Genomic DNA, 23,393 nt, shown 5'->3' with positions numbered 1-23,393 from the left:
CCTGTAATTATTTTTCCATTTCACACAGGTATATATTACATATATTTAATAAAAGGTTTGTTATTAAACTAAAGAAGTGTGAAGAGTCTGCTTCCCTTTCTGCACACTGAGTGGAGCGAATTCACAGCAACATATGATTATTAAATTCCCTTCTGTCCCATCCAAACTACAGTCATCAGGCCAGTTGACAGCAGTTCAACTGGGGGTGGGGTGGGAATGGGGTGGGGGGGTCGGGGTGACTTCATTCAAAGCTGGAACATATTCAGGTTTGAAAACATTGCCTTGCTTCCAAAGATCAACACACTGCTGTGTTTGCGGACAAAGAAAAAGCTCCGGAGCGAGGACATAGTGAAAATACCTTTGTTGAGCAGGGCTTATCTAAGTAAAAAGTTTGTACAAATAACGTAATGGCTGTTAAAATAAAGCTGATCTCTGGAACTCAGTTGTAACGGACGATCGAGGCACAAAACCCCAGCAGGCCTGTGTGTGGCTACGAGAAGACGAATAAAGGAAGAGAACAGTGGTAACAGTTTGAGTTACAACGCTGAACTTTGACAAACCCCATGGCCCGGTCATGTTTTCACTCCCAGTGCCAGCACCCCTTGACCTCTGACCCTTCAACCAATGACCTCGCCAATGAACCATTTCTTAAGCCACGCCCCTTTTATGAGCGTGACTGACCCTGACCTCAAAATGAACCCGGCGTTGCTCAACAAACAGGGATTGCAATTAAGACAGAAGTACAGACCCTCTCTCATGCTAGAAAACAATTGAAGACGGTTGCTCAGTATTGATCAGTATTGATCACTCGAAGGACTTGTTGAAGGCCAGTCATTGATTTTTGTGATGCTAAACTGCTTGTTTTTAGCACAACACTGATTATAAAGTAATAAAATGGTGCCTTTTTGTTGTTTTATAAATATTAACATCCAGAAGGTAGAAAACTGTGAAAATTTAATTTGTTATTACAATATATGAACATATTTAGGAATAAACATGCTAAGTTTCATTGATTTAATCAATAACTCAATAAAGAAAATAAACATTTTGAATGGAATAAATTACATCGTAAAATAACTCATATATTCAGCTAAACACAACGTAAAGAAAATTGACTCTGGTGTAATCAAACCCACTTCACTCGTGGTATTCCCTGCATGTTCAAACGTTTGGCACAATGCTACCATTAAAACTGAATTAAGAACCACTTTACGTCAGTGAACAACAGAAACTTTGGTGGCGTATAAAAACAAACCTGCCATGAAATAAGTTGTTGGCCGCAGATAAAGCTTGTATAAAACAACATTAACAGACTTCACACACGTGCACACATGGGAAAGAAAAAAGTGGAATCACTTACAGACCAGACATGGCAGCTCTGTAACAGTGAACCTTCTTCCCTCGCTCTTTTTCTCCCTGTCATTCTCGTCGTCTGTCTCTCACTTCCTCCACTTTCTCCTCCACTTTCTCTCTACGCGTCTCCTCAGACACGCTCTAGTCTTCTTCATCCCCCTCTCTCCTCTGATTGGCCAGCAATGAAGTGTGTGATTTACTGGTTCCTTCGCCTAGCAGATGTTTCAGTGAACTTCAACAACACACACAGACACACACACACACACACACACACACACACACACACACACACACACACACACACACACACACACACACACACAGCCAATAGGGGTGTAGAGTTATGTCTGGTTGCCCCGAGGGGTTTTAAAGGTGATGACGAAACACTCACACACAAATCCAGCCAAGTGTTTACATGTGTGTTTGTAGGAGACATGCATGCCCGAGGAGGTCAAAGGTTACGTAAGCCTGAGCGCTAGCAAGGCCACAGGATGTGTTAGGGTCGGAACCTCACATGTACACACAAAAAAAAGTACACACTGCTGTGAAATGCAGTTTCACAGCAACTCAAATGGCGCAGTTTAGAGTTACAGAGAAAACCCGGTGAAACTTCTTAATACTGAACGTATAAAATAAGAGGAAGACCGATATAATCACAGCTGTGCTAACAGAAGACCTGCAAAGTAAATTAACAAATTATAAACGACGTTTATAAAGCAGAAAGAGAGCGATCCAGGTGAATGCCAAAGGCTCAAGAAGTTAAAGACGCAAAAGTGGTCACTCTAACATCAAGCCAAGAAACGACTACATTGATTACGGCAAGAAAGAAACTCAGAGAATCACTAAAAAAAAAGAGAGAGAAAGGATGATCGGTTTAATAAAACTCACTACTTCTAGAAATCAGGCTGTGAAAGCCCAGAGCATGAAATATATACAATTAGAAAGAAAACCATGAGCATTAAGAGACCAGTGGTACTCCACAGTGGTGATTATTTTTTGAACTTTCATCACTCACAGAAAAAACGTTTCCCATTACGAGCTGTTATAATTCCTTTGAGCTTTTATAGGTTGATTATTATGTCAGCAAATATTATACACAAGCTATAGTGGCTCACTCATGGGGAAAATAGCTAGTAAGCAAATGCCAGAGAAAGGGCTGAAATATTAATGCACATCAGACCAAACTTCAGGAGTCCATGCTTAGAGGAGAAGGAGTCAGAGTAGGAGTCATGTGACGTTTAGGTTGAAAGCAGTCATTGGCTTTTAAACAGAGCTTATAACAATTAGTGGAATGACTGATCGAAAGTCTCCTTTGTCATGTAAATTAGTTTCTCAAAAATGTAGGAGGATTTGGAAGGTTTGTCAAATAGCTACATTTCCTAAACTACATCGGTTTTATTGAGAAGATAATCAATCAACTGGCAAATTAATCAGTCGTAAAAATAAATACTGGTTGCAAGTCGCCAACAGCAACAGCAGAAACAGATGGTGATGGACAAACAGAAGGCTGGACAGGACTGTGATCTGATGGACACAAGGACGAAAAGTAAATAAACTACAGTCTTTATAAGTCTTTTTATGAGGAAACAGGATAAAACTGACACAAGAGAAGAGACCATGAACGTTAAAATGTCAGGGCCTTGTTTGTAAATCTAAACAATTTCTGTCAACTTTTGTGTGTGTGTGTGTGTGTGTGTGTGTGTGTGTGTGTGTGTGTGTGTGTGTGTGTGTGTGTGTGTGATTTGTTAAATACTGTTTTCATCTCGAAATGGAGAAGACTTTCCAGATTACCAGGTTTCCTTCAGACAGCAGCAAGTTGGGATATTGATGGGGGTTTTAACAGCTGGCTGCAGTTTAATTAACTGACACACACACACACACACACACACACACACACACACACACACACACACACACACACACACACACACACAGGGCCACATGGGACAGAAATGTGGAACTTGTTAACCTCTGTCTCAGTCAATGACTTCAACTCATTTTGTCATTTCTTCCACCATTCACATCCTGTTTTTGCATTTCCGTTATTTCTATAGTGTATTTGTTCCTTATTTCTATTTTAAATATAAACACACGAGGACAACCTGACTTTTAGGTTCATTTGAGACTCACAGAAAAAGACAGAAATGGTTTGAAAGGTGTTGATGAGTCAGTGAGAAGATACGGGAAGTTACGGCTCCCCAGACAGAGCATCGCTTTCTCTCTCCAGCTGCCACATGCATACACAGCAACCTGCAGCACAGAGACAAGCTGGACCAACTCAAGTTTGGATGTGGTTGCATACAGTTCAATAATGCATAAAGAAATGGAGTAACAAAGTCTATTCTATTCTACTCACACTGCTGTGTGATCTCTGTGTAAAAAAAAGGTAGTCGTCCACATCGCTGTGCTTTTCCATCAACCTGTCAGAGAATCAACATGAATGACTTTCTCTCTTCCTCTCAAAACCACAAACACACACACACACATCCTGTCTCTGCATTCATTCTTCAGTCTTTCAGTCTTAGACTTTTACTTTCCAAACGTGCGTACACACACACGCACGCACGCACGCACGCACGCACGCACACACACACACACACACACACACACACACACACACACACACACACGTCTATGGTACAATGTAGGAGTAAAAAAAAACCAACCTAACTATTAGTAAATTATCATTTCGGCCACTTTGTACACACGGTCCTATAAATACCCTCACCTTTTAGGTAGTTTTGATGATTTTCTGAATTAAGAAAATGCCTATTACACCCATTGAATGTAAAATATGACATTTTTAATTTCTCTAGCTCTGATTTTGGACTCTACCACCAGCCTTGCGGCTACTAGCCACTCGCTAACCTTGACGCTTTCTGTAGTTTGGTTTCATACTGGAAGAATAGAAAGGTTTCAGAGATTGATGAGATATTGCTTTTAAATCCGCTGTGGTAGTGGGCCCACTTAAATATATTAGGGTATTTCTACTTCAATGGTGGCAGGAAAGTGAAAAACTGGGTAGTAACTCAGATAATTGGAAAGAAATTAAGTTATTTTAAATTTTAGTGGACATAAATGTGTGTAGGAAGAAAATAAAAATCCAAACAGAACTACAAATTCATCACAAACCACCTGTTAACATACCAATACTGTAATTGAGGTCATATGAATAGAAAGTAGCCTTATTTCCTTTGCTGTGACAAACAGCTCCATAAAAGCCTATGGAACCATCTGGCAAGGTAGAGGTGGCCTATGATTTGGTCAACATTTTAATAAATGTCACTGTTAACCCCCCCCATTTACGTTTTTTTTTTCTTAGATTTGTCTAAAATTTCATGCTTACTCCTACTATTATGTAGCAACAATAGTACTACTTCCTACTATGGTTACTGCGCCTGTTACTGGATCCCACTTTGAAAGAAACAGCAGCAGTGATGTCAGCAGAAGCAGCGCAGCTTTAAGGTGAACACTGATGCAGTCAGCATGCTGCACAAGAGTGAACATAGGTGAACAGCCATGATTAAATGTGTGCAGTGGATATATGATGCAGTGAGAGGAGTGGCAGCATGAACTGAGCTAGCTTGTAGGCATCACTTCAGTTTTAAAATAATCTTCAATGGTTATTTTTATCTCTTTTTATTTGAGTAAAATTGAACATTTAACAAAAAAAAAAAAACAAACAGCTAACACAAACATGTTAATATTTTTTGTGATATTCCCAACAGCACAGTACTACCAGGTACTACACAGAGCAAACCACAGCCGGCTTCTACAGTATCTGGTTACTTAGCAATACCAGCAATCGTTCCAGGTCAAAAAAGCTAACAACTCCTGGCTGCAGAGATGTCAGATTTTTATACTAGAGGACAAAGACAATCCAAAATAATAAGTAAAATTATGATCTGTCAAAATGCGTTTGAGGTTTCAGCATGAGATATAGTAAAACAAAAGTCTTGGTGTTACAGTAGCCATAAATTCACACAAACAGACACCTGTTTCTCTCCCACCTCCATCTTCCAGCGGCTGAGCCATTCTTCTCTCTGCCTCCGGCTGATGTGATAAGGATCTCCAGCCTGGAAAGTCACTCTTTGGACGGGCCTCCTCCGCAGCCTCCCAGCCTCACCCTGTATATGCATGCACATACACACACATGAACACGCGTATTCTGAAATATGCTTGTACTATGAGAATGTTTTTTTTTCTTTCATTCCATTCTTTGGATTTAAAAAAAGAGGCCAAAACAACATCACAAAGCAAGGCAGCAACTAGTTTTCTCACCTCTCGGGGGGAATCGCAGTTTCTGTCATCTGGCTCGTCTGCAGGAGAGCAAAAGTTACAGGAAATGGCCCATTTGTACAGACTTAACAAGAGCTTTAATGAGGAGGTAAAGTCATGGCTTTCTTCACTTTGGCCTGGCATTTTTATCAAAGGTTGAAATGCCTTCAAAAACTGCAATCTGGAAGTTATTTTTGGTATAAAAATATCAGGTAAGCTGACAACTACTTTCGGGACACATCATGACTGTAACTTTTCACATCCTTAAAGCATCTAAACTGTAAAAACGTTACCTCTGGTGTGCTGCGCTGTGTTAAAACCAGAGACCTCTGAAGATAAACTTAACTTACAGTCATATTGTAAGAATTATATGACTTAGCAGTAAATCTATACCCTTATTCTTCTCGGATTGTTCTAGTTTCCGACGCCCACGCTTCTTGGGAGGGGAGGGGGAGGGCTCTGGCTCCTCAGGCGGGGTTGGGGGAGCGTTTGCACATGGGTCAGAGGTCGCCATCTCCTGGGAAACATACGGAGCACAGTCTACGTCTGAGAAAACTGCTGCCGGCCCTTGTCTAGATTCATCAAAGAACTACACAGACATAATAACTGCACACTTACACATATAGACTGCACACAAACACACACATACACATGTATACGCAAAACCCATGCATACACACACACACACACACACAAACATAATCAAAGAGGCGCTGCAGTAGCCATGCATACAGCACCTTTTAGTCTGCCTTGTTAGTACAATGCAGAACAGACATGAGTGTGTCTGAACAGGATCACTGCAACAAACACCCCCAGCTTCCATTAACACACACAATTACACACAATTTGAAAGAGAGGCATCAATGTTGTTAACAGAGCTAATGATTATTGAGGACATGTGGAACCTCTACCCCTCAAAAAACAAGGTTGGAATGACTTTTGATGTAAATAACCTAAAAATGTGACCTTAGATGTTTGAAGAATATTTGGATGGTTTTCAGGTGTAATATTTCAAAAGAAGATGTATTGAATAAAAGGTAATAAATAGGAGATGGTTTGTTCAATTGTGCACATAATCCATCTGATGTTAACGTAATCCCATCCATAATTCAATGGCTAATCTGTTAGCTCAGCAGCAGCAACGATCCCAAAGTCTGATGATCCTCACCTACAACTACTGCACGAACCTTAAGTGTGTGTGTGTGTGTGTGTGTGTGTGTGTGTGTGTGTGTGTGTGTGTGTGTGTGTGTGTGTGTGTGTGTGTGTGTGTGTGTGTGAATTTGTTTTGTAGACTGGTGGTTTTCATGTCAAGAGCAGGGTTGAATATCAAGATCATAGACTATGCTAATGCTAGCTGGTGCTAATAAGTCCATAAAGGCTTTAATGAGCAGGTAAGGAATGGCTGAGAACATAAAATGGGACTAAAAGGGCCACATGGGACATTTATGGACCCCAGACACATACTGGTTAGTTAAACAGGAGGAATGTTTTCACGCTCATATGTGTTTATATTGCCATGGACAGCATCCCCAAGTTTTCCCCAGTTTAAATAGTAATGTGTGTCCACAGTTCAGGGGTAAGTATTTGCCACCACATCAGACTGGTTCTAAAGATAAAGATTTCAGGGCAGCATGTCTGTATATGCAGATGATACACTGCTGTTTAGGTCTAATCTAAGTTTGCTTTACAGATTAAAGATCCCTTTATTTTACTGACAAAATGTCATTTTTATAACTTGGGCAATAGATAAATAGAATAAATTAGATAAAATCAACTTGGAATAAAAGTGTGTTTCATCAATATAAAACAGTCAATGCTGTTTTTTTTAAAAATATTACATGTCGTATGTTGACTTGGAAGTTGGAACAAAACACAAGAAAAATCCCGGAATAAAATTCTAAAGAGTTGTCTGGAAAATATCAAGATAATTAAAAACATTTCTCTGAATGGCATTTAATAGACTTTATACAAGAAACATAAAAGACACAGGAAGACATAAACATAATAAAAGTAAAAGTAACAAGAGAAAGTGGTCAACTTAAGGCCGCCACGTATATAGGTGGTTGAAATCCTGCTATGTAAAAAAACAAACAAACAACTGGCCGCTTTATTAAGAATAAGGTGAAATGAACTTTAAAATGTGTGAACAAAACAACCAAAATTTTGGCTTTAAATATTAATTAACCTTTCTTTAAACTTAAATTAAAATAGGTACGCAAACTCGTTGGCAGTCTTAGCATTTACTATTTTAAACCAAAAACTGAAATTAAAGCTGCATTAAGTAATTTTTACATTTGGATGCAAAACGACTCAGACTACTGCTTCTACAGCTAACTTTAATGCAAACGGCTGACTACTTACACTTCAGCAGAAACAGAGGAATCTGGACTTGCAGTCATCTTTTTGGTCACATGTCGAATGTAAATCCAAATCAGCCCTGGTTTGGTCCACCGACTCTTGAGAAAAATGTCTGGATTTCTTTGTTGGATTGCTATATTTTCGACGTTCTTCAGACACTTCGTCTCTCTGCCATTTTGCGCTAAAGAGGAAGTGTACAATCGATTCGTGTGAGCTCGTTGTACATTTCCTTTTGTGAAAGTAGGTGCATTGGTTGGGTTTCATTTAGGCCAGTGAACCAGAACAATGACCTTCAAGAGGCGGGAGACTGCAGATTGCATCGCTGATTCAATGTGACTGTCAAAGAAACTGCATAATGCAGCTTTAAAATACTGTAATATATAAGTTTCAGTATAACGATGACATTACATGGTATTGATCATCTTTAATAACATTTATAATTACTGTATACATATACCTTCTCAAACTGCACTTACTCTTCTTCTAAATCTAATCTTGAATGACATAGAGGATGGAAAGTACCCAACATAACGTACTCTCATCTAATTTTTGTGAACAATACGACAATCCAACCAGCGGTAATTTCTAAGCTGAATGAAACCCAAATGTTGTCAGAGGGAGAACAGGATGTAGCAAACAATAAAACATTAGCATGCCAAAAACAATAAATTAAGCAGTCACACCAAACTAGCAAATCAATACATGATAGGCCAAAATACATGGTAGCTGTTTCAAGTATAAGTGAGACAGATGGAGCAGATGAGTAGAAATATGTGCACAGCGGGCACTTTTATTTATGTGGTTTGATCACTGTAGCTTTGAATTGCACACAGGAAGTGATATGATTTGAAGAACTGTCAAAAATGAGCATGTTTTAGATTTAGTGGTTCCCTGAAAGAAAGAAACCAACAGCTTCTAAATGTATGGCAGCGTTAACAGTGACATTTTGTGCTGCTGAAAGCTCAACACTTTTTCGTCTTCTCTGCAAACAAGGTCATATTCTTTACTACAGACAACTACAGAGAACTACAGAGAACTACAGAGAAAATAATACCAAGTTATTTTTATTTTATGATTGATTAATTGTTCTATCTTTGAAAAGTCAGAATAAACAGATTTAAAAATATGTCCCACAGCATAAGGTGTGATTTCAGATGTCCAAAATACAACAAATTACACTGGAAACACATCCAGGTTAGACAAGGCTAACATGATAATATTTAATAATATGGAAGCAGCAATACTCCTGCTAGGGCTATTACAAATATAATTCAAAATATTTGCTGACTCTACGTCAACAAGGAAAGTAAACTAAATGGCAAACATAATCTCAGAAAGTAAAAATAAAATACACAGGACTACACTTAACTCTTGCACATCTGTGCACTTCTTTTCAAAATCAAAAATGCACTGGCATTTGTGTGCACTGTTTTTGTTTAACAACAACATTTCACTTTACTAAGGTGTGAAATAAACAGCAAAGGAAAGGGTGAAACAGCTTGTGTTTAATGAGATGAGTGAAGGACAAAGTTGGCTTTGGTCTGCAAAGGCAGAGCTGCAGCCAGCGTCAGAATTTAGAACAGGGCCGTTCCCAAATTGCATGAGATGTTGCCGATCAAGGATTCCCTTGAGCACATTTTGTTCATAGAACAACATCCTTGAAAACTCCAACAAGTCAGCTGACAGCAAGTTCCTGCATTTAATCGCTCCATTTTATGGCTTTTACGGGAAAGGAGGTGCAAATAGAACAGAGGGATTAAAAGAAGAGATGAGAATAGAATTGCTTGTGTCAAACAAGGAGGTTTCCTAATATAAAGCACCTGCAGGCTGTTACCTGCTGTTCAAATTCAAGCGGCTACAAGTGATGACCGTGACACAAAACATGCAGAAGATGAGCACCAAACAACACCTACAGGTGTTCCTTTGAGAATTAAAAATGTTTAGTAAATCCCAGATAATACATTCCAACAACAAGCACCTCTAAAATACTTAATGAGATCTGATCTAATCTAACTAATCGAACAGAAGATCCAATTCCTAAATGAGCAGTTTAGCAGTTAGCATTTCTCATCCTTTAAGCTAATTAATAGAAGACATCAACACCAGCTCTGTGACTCGCAGCGTTAGTCAGAATACAACGGGTGGTTTACTTTTGGCCCCGAGTTTTTTTTCCTCCCAGCTACACGTCTCACCACTGCAAACAAAACCACAATTTTAGCTTTTTCTGCGTTGTGACCTTTGTGTTTAGGCGCGAAACGGAAACACTATCAGAAGGCAGCCTGCGCTTTGTACATTATCACATCAAAGGGTTTTCAAGTCCACCTTAAGAAGTCAGGCTTTCCATGATCTCTGAAGCGTAATCGAGCATTACTCCAGATAAAATCTAGCTGTTAGAGTGCATATAACATTTTATTTAGATTGGCAAACATTTCAGCTCGAAGTGGCTAGTGAGTGGATTTTCAGGTACAGGCAGGGTGAAAAAGTTGTTTCACGTTATCATAAAATGTTTAAGCAACCACCACAATTGTACCAAACACACAAATGAAAATCTTTTAAAGTGAATAAACCTGCTTTTCTGTATGAGAGGAATAAAGGAAAGAAAGAACTGCCAGAAAAAGAAAATAGTTGAGGACTAGTCAGTGAATCCATTTATCCACCAAACTATTATTATTACTGTAATAATAATGTCTGTTCAGAGTTCAGAGGCGTGTAGTTGTAGAAGCGTCTGTGCATTTAGAAAGTAAGTAATAGTTAAAGTTGAGTCAGCTCCACCCTGAGCTCCACACAATGGCTCTATTCCTGGATACAGATGTGTGTGTGTGTGTGTGTGTGTGTGTGTGTGTGTGTGTGTGTGTGTGTGTGTGTGTGTGTGTGTGTGTGTGTGTGTGTGTGTGTGTGTGTGTGTGTGTGTGTGTGTGCATACTGTGCCTTAGTTTAAGGTTCTGTGAGCTGAACGTTCATACTGTATAATAACGCTGCCATTCTGACACTATCAACAGTAAATATTACCTCACCTCCTCCAGGAAAACGCTTACGGCACTACGGACTGGGCAACAACTTCCACCAGCTCCATGACGTAATCTGACTTCTTTTACTAACGTTTTATTAAACTACAGTTAATAATGTACTGTCACTACTCAGTGACTGCTCAGGTTGCTGCTGCACTAATGTCTTTGCAGTACTGTACTCATAAAACTACTTCCCATATGATCAAGTAATAACACTGTGGTGAGTATACTCCAGCAGCTACAAATACTTCACCTATTTGTGGTATTATGTTACTACTACTGCTTGTAAAACAACTGCAACTAAAACTATCATAGATAAAACTACTACCATTGCTAACATTACTATTAAAACAACTACTGCTGGTACAACTACCACTACTAAAACTGCGAAAACTACTGCAAAAAAAAGTACTAACACAACTTGTTAAGTTGTTTCACCACAACTAAAACAACTAAAACAACTGCTGCTACACACACTACAGCTACTACTACTTCAGTTACAATTACTGACTAAACCATTAGGCTACAGCAATTTACTCGTACACTATAGCCACTAATACTCCTACTTTCAGAATTTCTGTTGTCATAACTTTCATTGATAGTATCAAAAACACTGAATAGTACTATAGTATTCCTACTACTTTACTAGCTCTTAAAGTACTGCTGACACAACAGTGGTGTGATTGATGCTCCTGCTAGTGCAGAACAAACACCAACATGCTGATTTTTGCGATGAGTAACACATATAAGTATTATGTATGTATGTATGCTGTGTGTGTGTGTGTGTGTGTGTGTGTGTGTGTGAGAGAGAGAGAGAGAGAGAGAGAGAGAGAGAGAGTCTACTTTAATCCAAGTGCTTACAGCCTACATTGCCAGAGCTCAGACTTTGAAGCATGACCAGACCTGCTCTCCTGAACACATGAATGTACACACACACACACACACACACACACACACACACACACACACACACACACACACACACACACACACACACACACACAAAGTGATTGATTAAGGATGAATGGGGATAGAAGTATGGAGGAGCAACCGACGACCTGCAGTCAGACACGTTAAAGAAATACAACACGGTGTCGCTCAAGTTCCAAAGCTGCTGCGTTCACACCACTCACATCTTATTACTGCTGACCTATTGGAAGGTTGCCTGTTCAAAGACAAGCAAACACAGAGGAAGTCAGTAACAAGTTCTCCTTGTGTGAAAGTACAGCTGAAGTTGCCACAGATTGAGTTACAGTAATACAACCGGACTGGAAACATTTGTAAAGTGCACAAACATATACAGTAAAAATCCAGCTTGAACACCTGAGTGGTTGTAGATTTACATCCATATAATCCTTTACCAATCAAAGCTCTCTCCACACACAGAATAACAACCTTTCTTTCCAACATTCTTTCCAACGTTTTGTTCTGTTTTTTAGTCTTCTTCTAAAATCCTTAACTTAAAATCCATTTGCTTTGGCTCCAAGGTTATTATTTAAATTTGTTTTACTTTCCAAACTAATCTGACTTACAAACTTTGAATCATGGCTGATGCCTGCACCCCACTGTGGAACCATTGCTCTCTTTAAAAGAACAAATGACCAAACAATTATTTAGCTAGTTATGATGAACCAAACATGTGTTTTGATTTCAACTTCAAGCAAAGTGATAAGAAGAAGAGTAAAAGGGGGAAATGTAAAAGATGAAAACACACTGATAAAATTAAATTAAAATGAACCATGTAGGAATGAGGGATAGAATGTGTTCATTGACTGGGAAGCAAAAAGTCAATGTGTGGAATCACTGTTCTCTGAATGCAGCACGGAAAAACAGAAGAAAAGCAACCAAAGTCTGCACGGAGGATCTTTGTCACATTATTTGTCAAACACAAATAAGTGTGTGTAACACTGAGCTGATCGAAAGCACTGCAGCTCGTGAGCTAACAGGCAGGATAGCATAAATGTGAGGTGAAACATTCCTGGAAATGCCGTGTACACTCTGGACTCTCGTTGGGTGGGAAGAAGGGATGGTGTATAGGTGAGCGGATGATGAATTGCTCTGCTGTAGAGTGGATCACAGGGAGGCTGATGACAGCCTGTAATCACAGTACTCACAGGAAGCAGCTGTTTACGTTTCCTGCCAGGACGGCCGACTCGGCGCTTGTTACGGGGGCTCGCTGGCGTCTCCTCCTCCGGACTGTCGTGTTCTGCTCCATCTTCACTCTGGACAATTATAGAGAGGCCGCATGAAAATCCAGAGCCGATGGGACGATAATGAGGTTGAATTAAAGCAACAGTGCTTTCTGGAGATGTGCTAAAGGAATATAGTGAATATGAAATGTGATGAACTACTGACACTAGAAATAGAAATGCTAAATAAAATTTAGAGAAAAAAAATCTCAAATCCAAGAGTAGCAAACAGACCAGCCAGATTCCAATTAAAAAGCTATAAATGGAGAAAACATAAATGACAGAACCACTAAATTATATGTTTGCAGATATGAGATCCAGCTGTGTGTAGCAAAGCACACAGGATGACTACTGTCGTCCATCTAGGCTCAGGATTGATCCTCAAATACTCCTTTTGGCAGCCACAGCGGCGTGGAAGAGAGGCCGTAGTGTAATTTTACAGCGTTGTATAAAATAAAAATAGCATGCTGCACCTGTGTGTTAATAGGGGGAGGGGGGGTGAGTGTGTTGGCTCCAAAGAAAGGTAAAAACACCTTTGAAAGGATTCTACCCAGAGCACCAAAAATTTCCATTAATTTACTGTCAAATTTGACAGCTTTTTCAAGAGTGGTTTTCCCCACAGTAAAATACGCAGGATGGGTAGGTGAAAATCCCCAAGGGGACACGCGAAAGAGTCAAATAAAATAAGCAACACTTGCCGCATCTCCACTCATCCAATCAAAACATAAACCCTGCTTCATCGTCTGAGATGCCTGTTACTTCCAGAGTATCACATTTTAGCTGGGAGGCAGGAATTCGCTATCAGTGATTTCTATTAAAGATCTCTTTATTCATATTTCAGCTCTCTCCATGTGCATCGCAGCCTGAGGAGCAAATTAAATAAATGTCAATGGGATGAGAGAATCATTAGACTCTTGTATTTTTAGTGCTGTAGTGAACAAGGCGTCTGAATAAAAGGCAAAATGTTGTTGGTAGAGAGATGATTTCAGAGATGACACCAGCAATTATTCAAAACTGACTAATGAAATACATCCAGAGAAGTGGTTTTACATTGATATATGAATTTTTAAATTGGTCTTGTGAACCGTCTGTGCCTTGTTTATGGCTTCTTATAGATAGATAGATAGATAGATAGATAGATAGATAGATAGATAGATAGATAGATAGATAGATAGATAGATAGATAGATAGATAGATAGATAGATAGATAGATAGATAGATAGATAGATAGATAGATAGATAGATAGATAGATAGATAGATAGATAGATAGATAGATAGATAGATAGATAGATAGATAGATAGATAGATAGATAGATAGATAGATAGATACAGTATCACATTATTTAGCTTGGTTTGCTCAAAAAATTCTTTAGAAAGGTCAGTCTCACCAGTCCTTAATGTCTATGCATTCTGCCAATACATGGATAATAACAAAAGCATTCCCCTACAGCTTTAATGATATCGCACTGCAAACAGAAACAGAAAAAATCTTTACATTGTACAATCTTATCATTGTAACATCATTCTAATGACATGCTGATGCTTGTTACTCAGGACGACGTCAGATGCTGGATGACAACTGAAACATCATCTTTTCACATGACTTAACCTATCATGTGTGTGTGTTTCTGTTTCTATGTCTGCCGCTATAACCATTACAATGTGAATATGTGTGCTGCCTGCCTGCCCTGTATTTCCTCCCTTCCTCTCCTTCCCCTGCCGGCCCGTCTGTTGCGGTGACAGTGGAGTGGTTGCTAAGGTGCAGAAACTGCTTAGCAACTGTCTCCGACAGGGCCGCCATGCTGACTATACATGCTAATGTCACTTCCATGACAATCAGTATAGCAGTCAGTCGGTACTGCCTGCCCGTCTGCCTGCAGCGCTGCTGTCTGCACACACATGTCAGGATGCACAAGCGTGTAATCGATCAATGGACACCAGGCCTGACGCTGCAGACGTGTTTCCATAGCATGACTTCATTCAGAGAGGAAGGAAACGTCAGAAAAACACATTTGGGCCACAGTTTAATTCACATATCTGTTTTGAAAGGAAATGCAAATCAATCTAATTTGCATATTTATATACACCTTTATTTATAGAGTGATAAAATGAGACAACCAAAATTACCTTTGTAAAAGCCTTTTAATCTGTCATCATAATGAAACTATAATTATAAACCTGTCTTTTTTCACATATCTGTTGTGGAAATTAGCACATATTTAAACAGGAAAAGCTCCATGTTGTGTGCATATGTAAACGTGAAATCGAGGAAAACTAATTGCCTTAATGCAAGCAGTCAACTGGGTAAGTAGCAGGAGGATACACAGTAATTCAAATCTTTACTTCATTCGCCTAAAAGCGAGCGCCGCAAACTCAAATCCCCTCAAGACTACGTCACTGCACACAATCACACCATGCAAACTCACCGGCCAACCCATCCATACAGTATATCTTTGGTCTATTTCTGTCTCCTGGCAGGTCATTTCAGGCCACCACTGTTGCTAAGTAACCGGACCGCAAACGAGGCAGGCATGGGAGGATACCATCAGCAGCAGACATATTGTCCTCTTTCTCTCTGCCCCATCCCCACGTCCTCTCTCTCTCTCTCTCCCTCTCCCCCTTTTTTGTCTTTATCAGGCTGGTTTCCTTTTATCTCCGTCTGCTTCTGCTCTCTTTTCTGAATTTTTTGCGACTCACTTCATCATCAGTGGATAAAGCTGTCAGCAGAACAAATGCTACATTTAGTCGCTGTACAGATTGATAACACTGAAGCATCTTTAGCACAACAGATGTCGCTCTGACACAATTAATTCAAATTAATTAAGTACTTTAAGTGAAATTACATAATTTTTCCCCTTAATAGTGTTACAATACTGTACTGCTGGTGCTTCCCTCAACAGTATGGTGACATCCATTCTTTAGAAATGGAGTAAATACACATGATGTACCATACAGCTGTTTTGAGGCCTTATAATAGGGTTCATGTCATGCGATCTAATGCATGAAACCTCTGTTTTGATTTCAAAATCAGGGAGGTGCACTCAGCTTTAATACTTAGATGACAATCACATCCATTTTCAGTGTATATTCATGGTTTAAACTCTATATTTGATTTTTTTTTTTTTTTTTAATTTTATATACTGTTTTGATCCCCGAAGGGAAATTAAGAATGCACACTCTAGCTACTGATTCAAACGCATGCATATATATATATTAGTGTGTACAGGCCCCTGTAGCACACACACACATACACAAGGGGGCCTGTAGGCATGCAGGGGAGGTAGAGTGGCAGGCAGCTCCATCTTGGTGCGCCTCAAATGAGCAATTTGTAAAGGGGACGGCACCTTGCTCAAGGGCGCCTCGGCAGTGCTCCAGGGGTGAGCTGACACCTCCCACTGTCAGCTCACCTCCGGGTATTTTTTTTGGGCGGGAGCGGGAATCGAACCGCCGATCTTGAAATCATAGGACGACCCGCTCTACCGCCTGCTTTACCACTGAGCCACTGCCGCCCTCACACAAATTTAATACAGCTGGACTTTCTATAGAAAGAAAGCTGAGATTTGTGTGATTCATTTCCTGGAGACGACTCCTTTTCAGTGACAGATCCAGGAAAGTGATGTCTTTCGAAGCAGGTAGTGGTACTTTTTATTCTTCATAATGAATGAAATTATCTTTTGGCAGTTTTCAAACTGTCTTACTAGAGTGTAACATACGCGTGGCATCAAAGAGTTGGCAGAAAAATGGTTTAATTATTCTGAAATCGGTGAATCTGCTTCAAATACGGGTGAGAGGTGATGAGAGGTGAAAAATAAAGGAAGCTTCAGGAGGACCTAATAGACAACCTCACCGGATGCTCAGCTGAAAGACTTGCATTGAAAAACATTAATAATTTCCCAAAAATTGTAAAATAGATGTAGAAAAGTTTGAATAAAACCTTCAAAGTCGCAAAAAGTCTTTCAATTTATGAAGTAGAAAAGCAAAACCGTGAGATTCTAACTTGGGCTGCTTGTGTGGAACCTTAAAAACCACTGGAGCATCTTGTGTGAAATGGTCACCCGCCTTAAAATACGACTTTATATTCTTTTGACAACACATTAACTTGACTAAACTTCCAAACGTACTTGAAATAGATATTTTCAGAGGTTCCAAAAGGGTTGATCTTGGTTTTTCTTTACTTTTAAGTCATTTAATGACAGATGATGGATGGATGGATGATGCACGACTACAGCTTCTGACATTATTTCTGAGCATCATTTTGTAAATCAAATCTCTCTGACTATGTTTTTACTCTGTTTGAGCCCACATTCTCTCAACATTAAACCGGTAGCTCCATTGGATAATACAGAATGAGTGAGAATCCAGCGGAGTCTTCCTCAGTCTTCAGACTCAGTGACTCAGATCTCTGTCTGGGCTTTATATGAACTCTTTGATTGTGTTTGGGTTCATGAAGTTAAAAAGCTCAACAAACTCTTGTCTAACGCGACTCTATGAGGGCACCTCTATACATGTTGGCCTTTTGCCAATGTGTGAATGTGGAAGTAAGACAACTATTTATATAACAGCGCTATAGAATGAACTTCAGACTTCTCGCAGATTTACGAGGGCTGCCCTGGACCCTGTGGGCGCAAATGAAAGGAGCCATTTTTCAGCTTGTGTACACTTGAATGTATGTGTGCATGTGTGTGAGAGTGTGTGTGTGGACACTTTGGCTAAAAAAAAATAAAAAAACTTTCTGAGACTCTATTGTCACCTGCGAGTGGTTGAGTGAGCAGTTGGAACGTAGAATTATTTAGAGTGAATGTAAATAAATAACTATACATTTAATTATCACACACACACACACACACACACACACACACACTAGCCAGTATGTTGGTGTGCACTTGCTAAAAAAAGCTCTCCGCTGCTAGCTTACACACTGAAGTGGAGGTCGTAATGATAGCTGTAGAGAGGAGTGGGGGTAGTTGTAATAATATCACTGAGAGTAAAAATAACAGTAGAAGTAATTTAATATTTATAAGAGAAACAGTAATATTAAGAGCAATAGAATAGAAGCACCTGACAGACTAGTACCATATGTAATGTACACAAACTATATGAAGTACATAAGTATATAAAGGCAGCAAAAATAACAGTTTTTACAAAGAGAAAATAATAATAACGCGTTTCTCTCACCACATCATTGGCAGTGTCGTTCTCGGGCGTCTGGGGCGGTTGGGCAGCAGCAGGACTGTTGGATGGCATGGCAGGGAGCGGCTCAGCGAAACCAGGTTCAGACAGTAAAAAAAAAGTGGAATAAATCAAATCATGGGCGCCCGGGGAGCAGCTTCATTCAATCCGTCTTGTTTGTAGGTTGTTGACTCGCTCAGTCCTCCCCCTCTCCTGAAGGAGAAACACAAGTGAATTTACAGTCATCTCTGAGTGACAAATCCTCCTCGGCATGAAGCTAATATCTGGCTCTAGTTCTTTGGTCACTTTTTCCTCTATCTATGCTCGTCTCGGAAGTCTAAGCTGGATTTGAAGCCACAGTGCTATTTCAGTGCAATAAGCAATAATAATTCAATTTAAAAATTTTTTTAAAAACAACAATAAAAATGGCACTAGATATCTCCTGGAATTTTAGATGACATCTTTGAGTTTATTTTATTTGCAAGGCACTTCAACACCCCCTGAGATTAAATCTAAAATGATATAAAACCAAGGGAAAAAAGTGAATCAGAGAATATGTGCCCAGCAAATCATCTTGGTTTTTAATGAAGCCAACAAATATTATTTCACAATAATGTGGCATTCCTAACAGCCCGGTATAAATGTGATTGATGTGGCTGTAGTCAGCACACCATGTGAGATGTTGTAATTGCTTGGACTCATTTTATCTTTCTTTTGGCTCATTACCCAATTGACATTAATTTTTATACAGGGGTTAATAAGTGATAAAAGTATTCACCAAGCAAAAGAGGGATTCAATCTGTTATCAATTGTCAAGAGGACACAGGAGTAGATTATTAAGTGCAGGACAAGTTACAGTAAGTGTTTCCCCTCACTGACAGTTATTCACCACTGATGCAATACAATCAAACGTGATCACATCACAATCTGAGACAAACAAAGACGTTGAGGAGAAGCCTGGTGCTGTTTTAGAAGGAGGAATTATACGAACTGTGCTCTGCTCAGTCTGTGCAGGTAAACCGTCAGAAAGTTGAGCTGGCAAAGAAGCATACCCTCCATCCTGTTTCATTATATTCTACAAATCACTGACATGACAAAAACTATGCCAAAATCTACAGCAAGAAGAACACAAACAAGCCTGATCAAGTCTTTACTCCGCATTCATGCTGAGGCCATTTACAAACAACTAAACAAGGTCACCTGTGATTGTGTGCTCTCTTTTCTCAATGAACTATTTCGCGAGCGTTCCTATCTCCTATCTGATAACGCAGCATCGAGCTCAGTTCCATATAGTTATGTATGCATGGCTCTAAAAAGCCACCTGTGTGACCTGAGGCAATATTTAGCTGTGCTGCTTTATTTGCAGCGGTACCTCACATTCGCTTTGCATTGTGCAGGTATCATGTTATCTCCAACCACCTGACCAGAGTACCTTTTAGGTGTAGACCATACTGCAGACTCCACATAGAATCTATATCGTATTTCAACCAGAGGCTAATAAATCCACTGGTGCTATTGTGAAACACACACCTGCCGATACATCTATTTAGGAATATGCACCAAAAAAAGAAGCATCATTTCCTGCCTTAAGCGCCTCTGGATTTTAGTTCATCCCTTCCTTTAGTGTTGGGATAGCCCCAATTTAATTTAAAACGAATCAAATTACCACCAATTAACTGCCTCATAGCGACTCTTCTTTACACTTCATGCACTGATTTAGCTCAGGAGTTAAACTCTTAAAAGTTGTGGATTCCGGCCAGTTTATCTCATCTGCACATTAGCAGAAAGTTACACCATTCATTAGAGTCGCTTTCACAAACTTGCTTCTGCACCAGTGTGTGAAGTGTGACGTTTATGTGATGTTATCTCTGCTGTGTTCAGAATGGCATCAGACACCACATACAAACGGAGCTTAAAATACAACGTCTGCATGTGCCTGAAACAAAATTGGATCTCGGCAGCGATTTGGATTTGAGAACAGCAGGTCTGCAGCCAACATGTCTGGCTTTCCTCAAGACGTATTGTACAGTATGTCACTCCTCATGCTGTGGTCTTACATCACTGTGAAGACAGCAGGCAGCCAGCCAGAGTTACCAGCGGAAAGACAAGGGTGGAAACTTTGTCGAAATGGGTGTAGAGTATCCACCCCAATCCCCCCGGGGGCTCCCTGCATGAGCTCCAGGCTCCAATCCAACCAACTTCTGCAAGTTCTCCTTATTTAGGTCACTCACACACCTCAAACACCATCAGCAAGGCTATGTACACAGGCTTAAATTTAAATCCTCTTCCAGCAGCGGTTTAAATTATACCATAGTTAAAGGCCCAAGCAGAAGCCTGTAGTAGTGGGAGGAGACATGGTTGTGCAAAGAAAAAGCTTCAGAGATGTGTCAAGATGTTGAGGTTTATGCAGTGAAATAACAGGAAAGTGTGTTATCAGTCTTAACAATAAGAGTAAAAAAAAAACAACTACTCCATAAAATCTTCTATATTCAGATTTTGCCTTTACTTATTCTATTCTCTGTCCTCTTGTTCTTTTTTTTTCCATGTATTTTACTAGCAGAACTTGATGAATTCAATTCTTGAAGTCAATCATATTCTTATAATTCCAACAGCAGAAATGGTGACAAAGCATTAAAAGCAACATACCAATCCATACTTTTCATATGAAGCATCAAACTTTCAACACACTGGTTTTTACAGGAGTTTTCCAGGCCACAACTTCTAGATGATAAGATCATCTGAGTTCATCATGCCCTTCACATCCCTCACAAACACTGAGTACTCATTCTCTGAAATGCTTTGATAGATCTGTCATGGTTTATTTAGCCAGCTATATTTACTGAAACATTTACATCTGCAAGGCATATTTTAAAAACCCTGTCCTCACACAAGGGTTGAATTTTAATGAGGAACTAAATGAATCATTTTTTGAATGTTGGTTGACACGTGTTGGAGATTGTGTATGAAAAAAAAATCTTTGCATGTTTCAATTGCTTCAATTGTGTTAACTTACACATAATTAATATAATTTATAAAGAACATGCAAACGTGACATGACTATCTTAAGTGTTTGTTTTTACCCTCTCCAAGTCGTGACTTCTAAGACTCAAGAGTTAACCAGTTTATGGCTCACATGATTGGGGAAGAACCAAGTTTTTAGAAACCGATTGAGCTTTTACGACCGTATCGTTTCGTCACTTTACTTTTATTTTGAAAAACCCGACACCGGAAGTGTTGCGCTTCTTGCTGCTAGCTCGACAATTCACGGCTTTATGACAATTCATATTGGGAGCGACCTCACGCGGCCTTTACCGAACGGCTTCAATGAAACATTTTTATAATCCCAGTGTGGGGCGCGTGGGGTGGGGGTGGGGGGCAGCCGGTGAGGGGCGTGTGTCTGAATCCGTGGGGCCGATAAGCTTTAGTGGGCCAGGTAAAGCGACACACACGGGGCGCACTTCAGACCGATTGCACTCAGTAACCCCGGGAGGCGCGCGCCCGTCTGCTCGCTCGCTCGCCCTCAGCGGAGGCGACGGTCTCGCGCGCTGATGTGTCTGTCTGCATCTGGTGTGAGAGCAGGACGCCGCTTCTCTCGTTGAACGTTACCTGCTCGTGTCGAGCCGTGGGGTGACCTGGGAGATGGAGTGTGCAGCTGCATCCGTGAAACACTTGGGCACACATTCGCTATATATAGAACGGCCGTCGCCGTGATTTCCTCCCCACCGTACAAAAGAACTCACCCAAGTTCACGAACCGCTCCGTCTTCACGCGCACATCATCCGCTAAAGCGGAACCAATACGGTTTGGCTCCGGTGCGCGCGAGCGTTGACTTCATGAGATGATTGTAGCTAACTTAGCGGCTACAACTAGTGCCAGTGTGCATTCACGAGTCAAAACGTAATGTTTATATTTACCGTGTCTTCCGTCCCTTAAGCACACGGACCCTGACGGTCGTCGCTCTCTCTCCTCTCGTTCACTATCGATCTCTCTCGCTCTCTCTCTCTCTCTCTCTCCCCTCTCTCTCTCTCCTCACGCTCTACCGGGTCTTCTCTCCCCGCTGCTGGCTCGAGCTCCCCCGCCTGCCCCTCTCTCTCTCTCTCTCTCTCTCTCTCTCTCTCTCTCTCTCTCTCACTCTTATCACTCGCACCAACCGGCCTGTTAGCTCTCTCACGAGCCGCAGAGGCTGCACCACTGGAAGAAATACTTCCGCGTGGTCCTAAAGCCTACACCTCCTCGGCACGTGCACGCGCGCCGACGTGCGCTCCCGTTCGCGCGCACGCGCGCGCACGCAGCTTCAGACAGGTGTAGGAGTGCGCGGAGCAACAGCGCCTTCCGTGAAGTGTAAAAAAAACAACCATCTTCAGTGGGAGAACAGGCTGGACGACATGACAACAGCGCAATCAATAAACATGAGCGATAGTTTAGCGCAAGTTTAATGGCGTCATCAGGAGAAATTCGCTGAGTCAGTAAAGAATCACATATCTCACCCGTCAATAGTTGGAGCAGGTTGTGTGATCAGGTAATCACCCATTTATTTATTTTTTGCCTGAAATTTATTTTTTTTGACAAGGGGTTTATTGAAATTTTCTGATTGAATTTAAGGCCAGCAATTAATTAAATGGGTCAATGCAGTTTTTGATGCACCATTGGAAGATAAAAACCTATTTTACAATATTGTAAAACTAATAGACCACTCAGAATAAAATGCTCTGGAGAGACACTGGGATGGATTAAACTCAATGAAACCATAATGGGGTATAATTATGGAAATTATTTATTTTATTGTCTTGCTGATGATAAACACTGATTCCAGGTGGCATTGCTTCTTTTGGATTGAAGCAAATTTTGATGACATCACCACAGGGCATTTTTTGTTTGTTTTTTTCTTTTAAGTTTCATCTGACAGGTGAATTTTGCACATTTTTGAGATGTAGTTTACTATTAGGATAGAGTCATTTAATATATTTGAGTTAAAAAAAACTTGATATTGCTAAATCTTTCCTTCCCTGAATCAAATCTTAGAAGATGTGAAGAAAA

The 23,393-nt window shown here is 40.2% G+C and overlaps 1 protein-coding gene across 13 annotated transcripts in view; it reads right to left on the bottom strand.

Annotated features, from left to right (window-relative positions):
- LOC137613016 (DNA (cytosine-5)-methyltransferase 3A-like) overlaps positions 1–22,421 on the bottom strand; it is a 35,596-nt gene extending 13,175 nt beyond the window's left edge. For 4 of the 13 annotated variants that reach the window (XM_068341800.1, XM_068341803.1, XM_068341807.1 and 1 more), the window contains exons 1-6: positions 22,271–22,421; positions 18,363–18,569; positions 13,112–13,219; positions 6,025–6,148; positions 5,635–5,672; positions 5,349–5,480 (exon numbers count right to left, since the gene is read on the bottom strand). In XM_068341800.1, the coding sequence (XP_068197901.1) occupies positions 5,349–5,480; positions 5,635–5,672; positions 6,025–6,148; positions 13,112–13,219; positions 18,363–18,431 (471 nt within the window). In that variant the 5' untranslated portion in view covers positions 18,432–18,569; positions 22,271–22,421. The other 9 variants (XM_068341809.1, XM_068341810.1, XM_068341811.1 and 6 more) reach the window with 6 other exon arrangements.
- Between the last annotated feature and the right edge of the window lie 972 nt (positions 22,422–23,393).

The sequence above is a fragment of the Antennarius striatus genome, chromosome 19 (genome assembly GCF_040054535.1).
Source record: "Antennarius striatus isolate MH-2024 chromosome 19, ASM4005453v1, whole genome shotgun sequence".
NCBI lineage: Eukaryota > Metazoa > Chordata > Actinopteri > Lophiiformes > Antennariidae > Antennarius > Antennarius striatus.
This window is presented reverse-complemented; position numbering and strand designations above follow the sequence as displayed.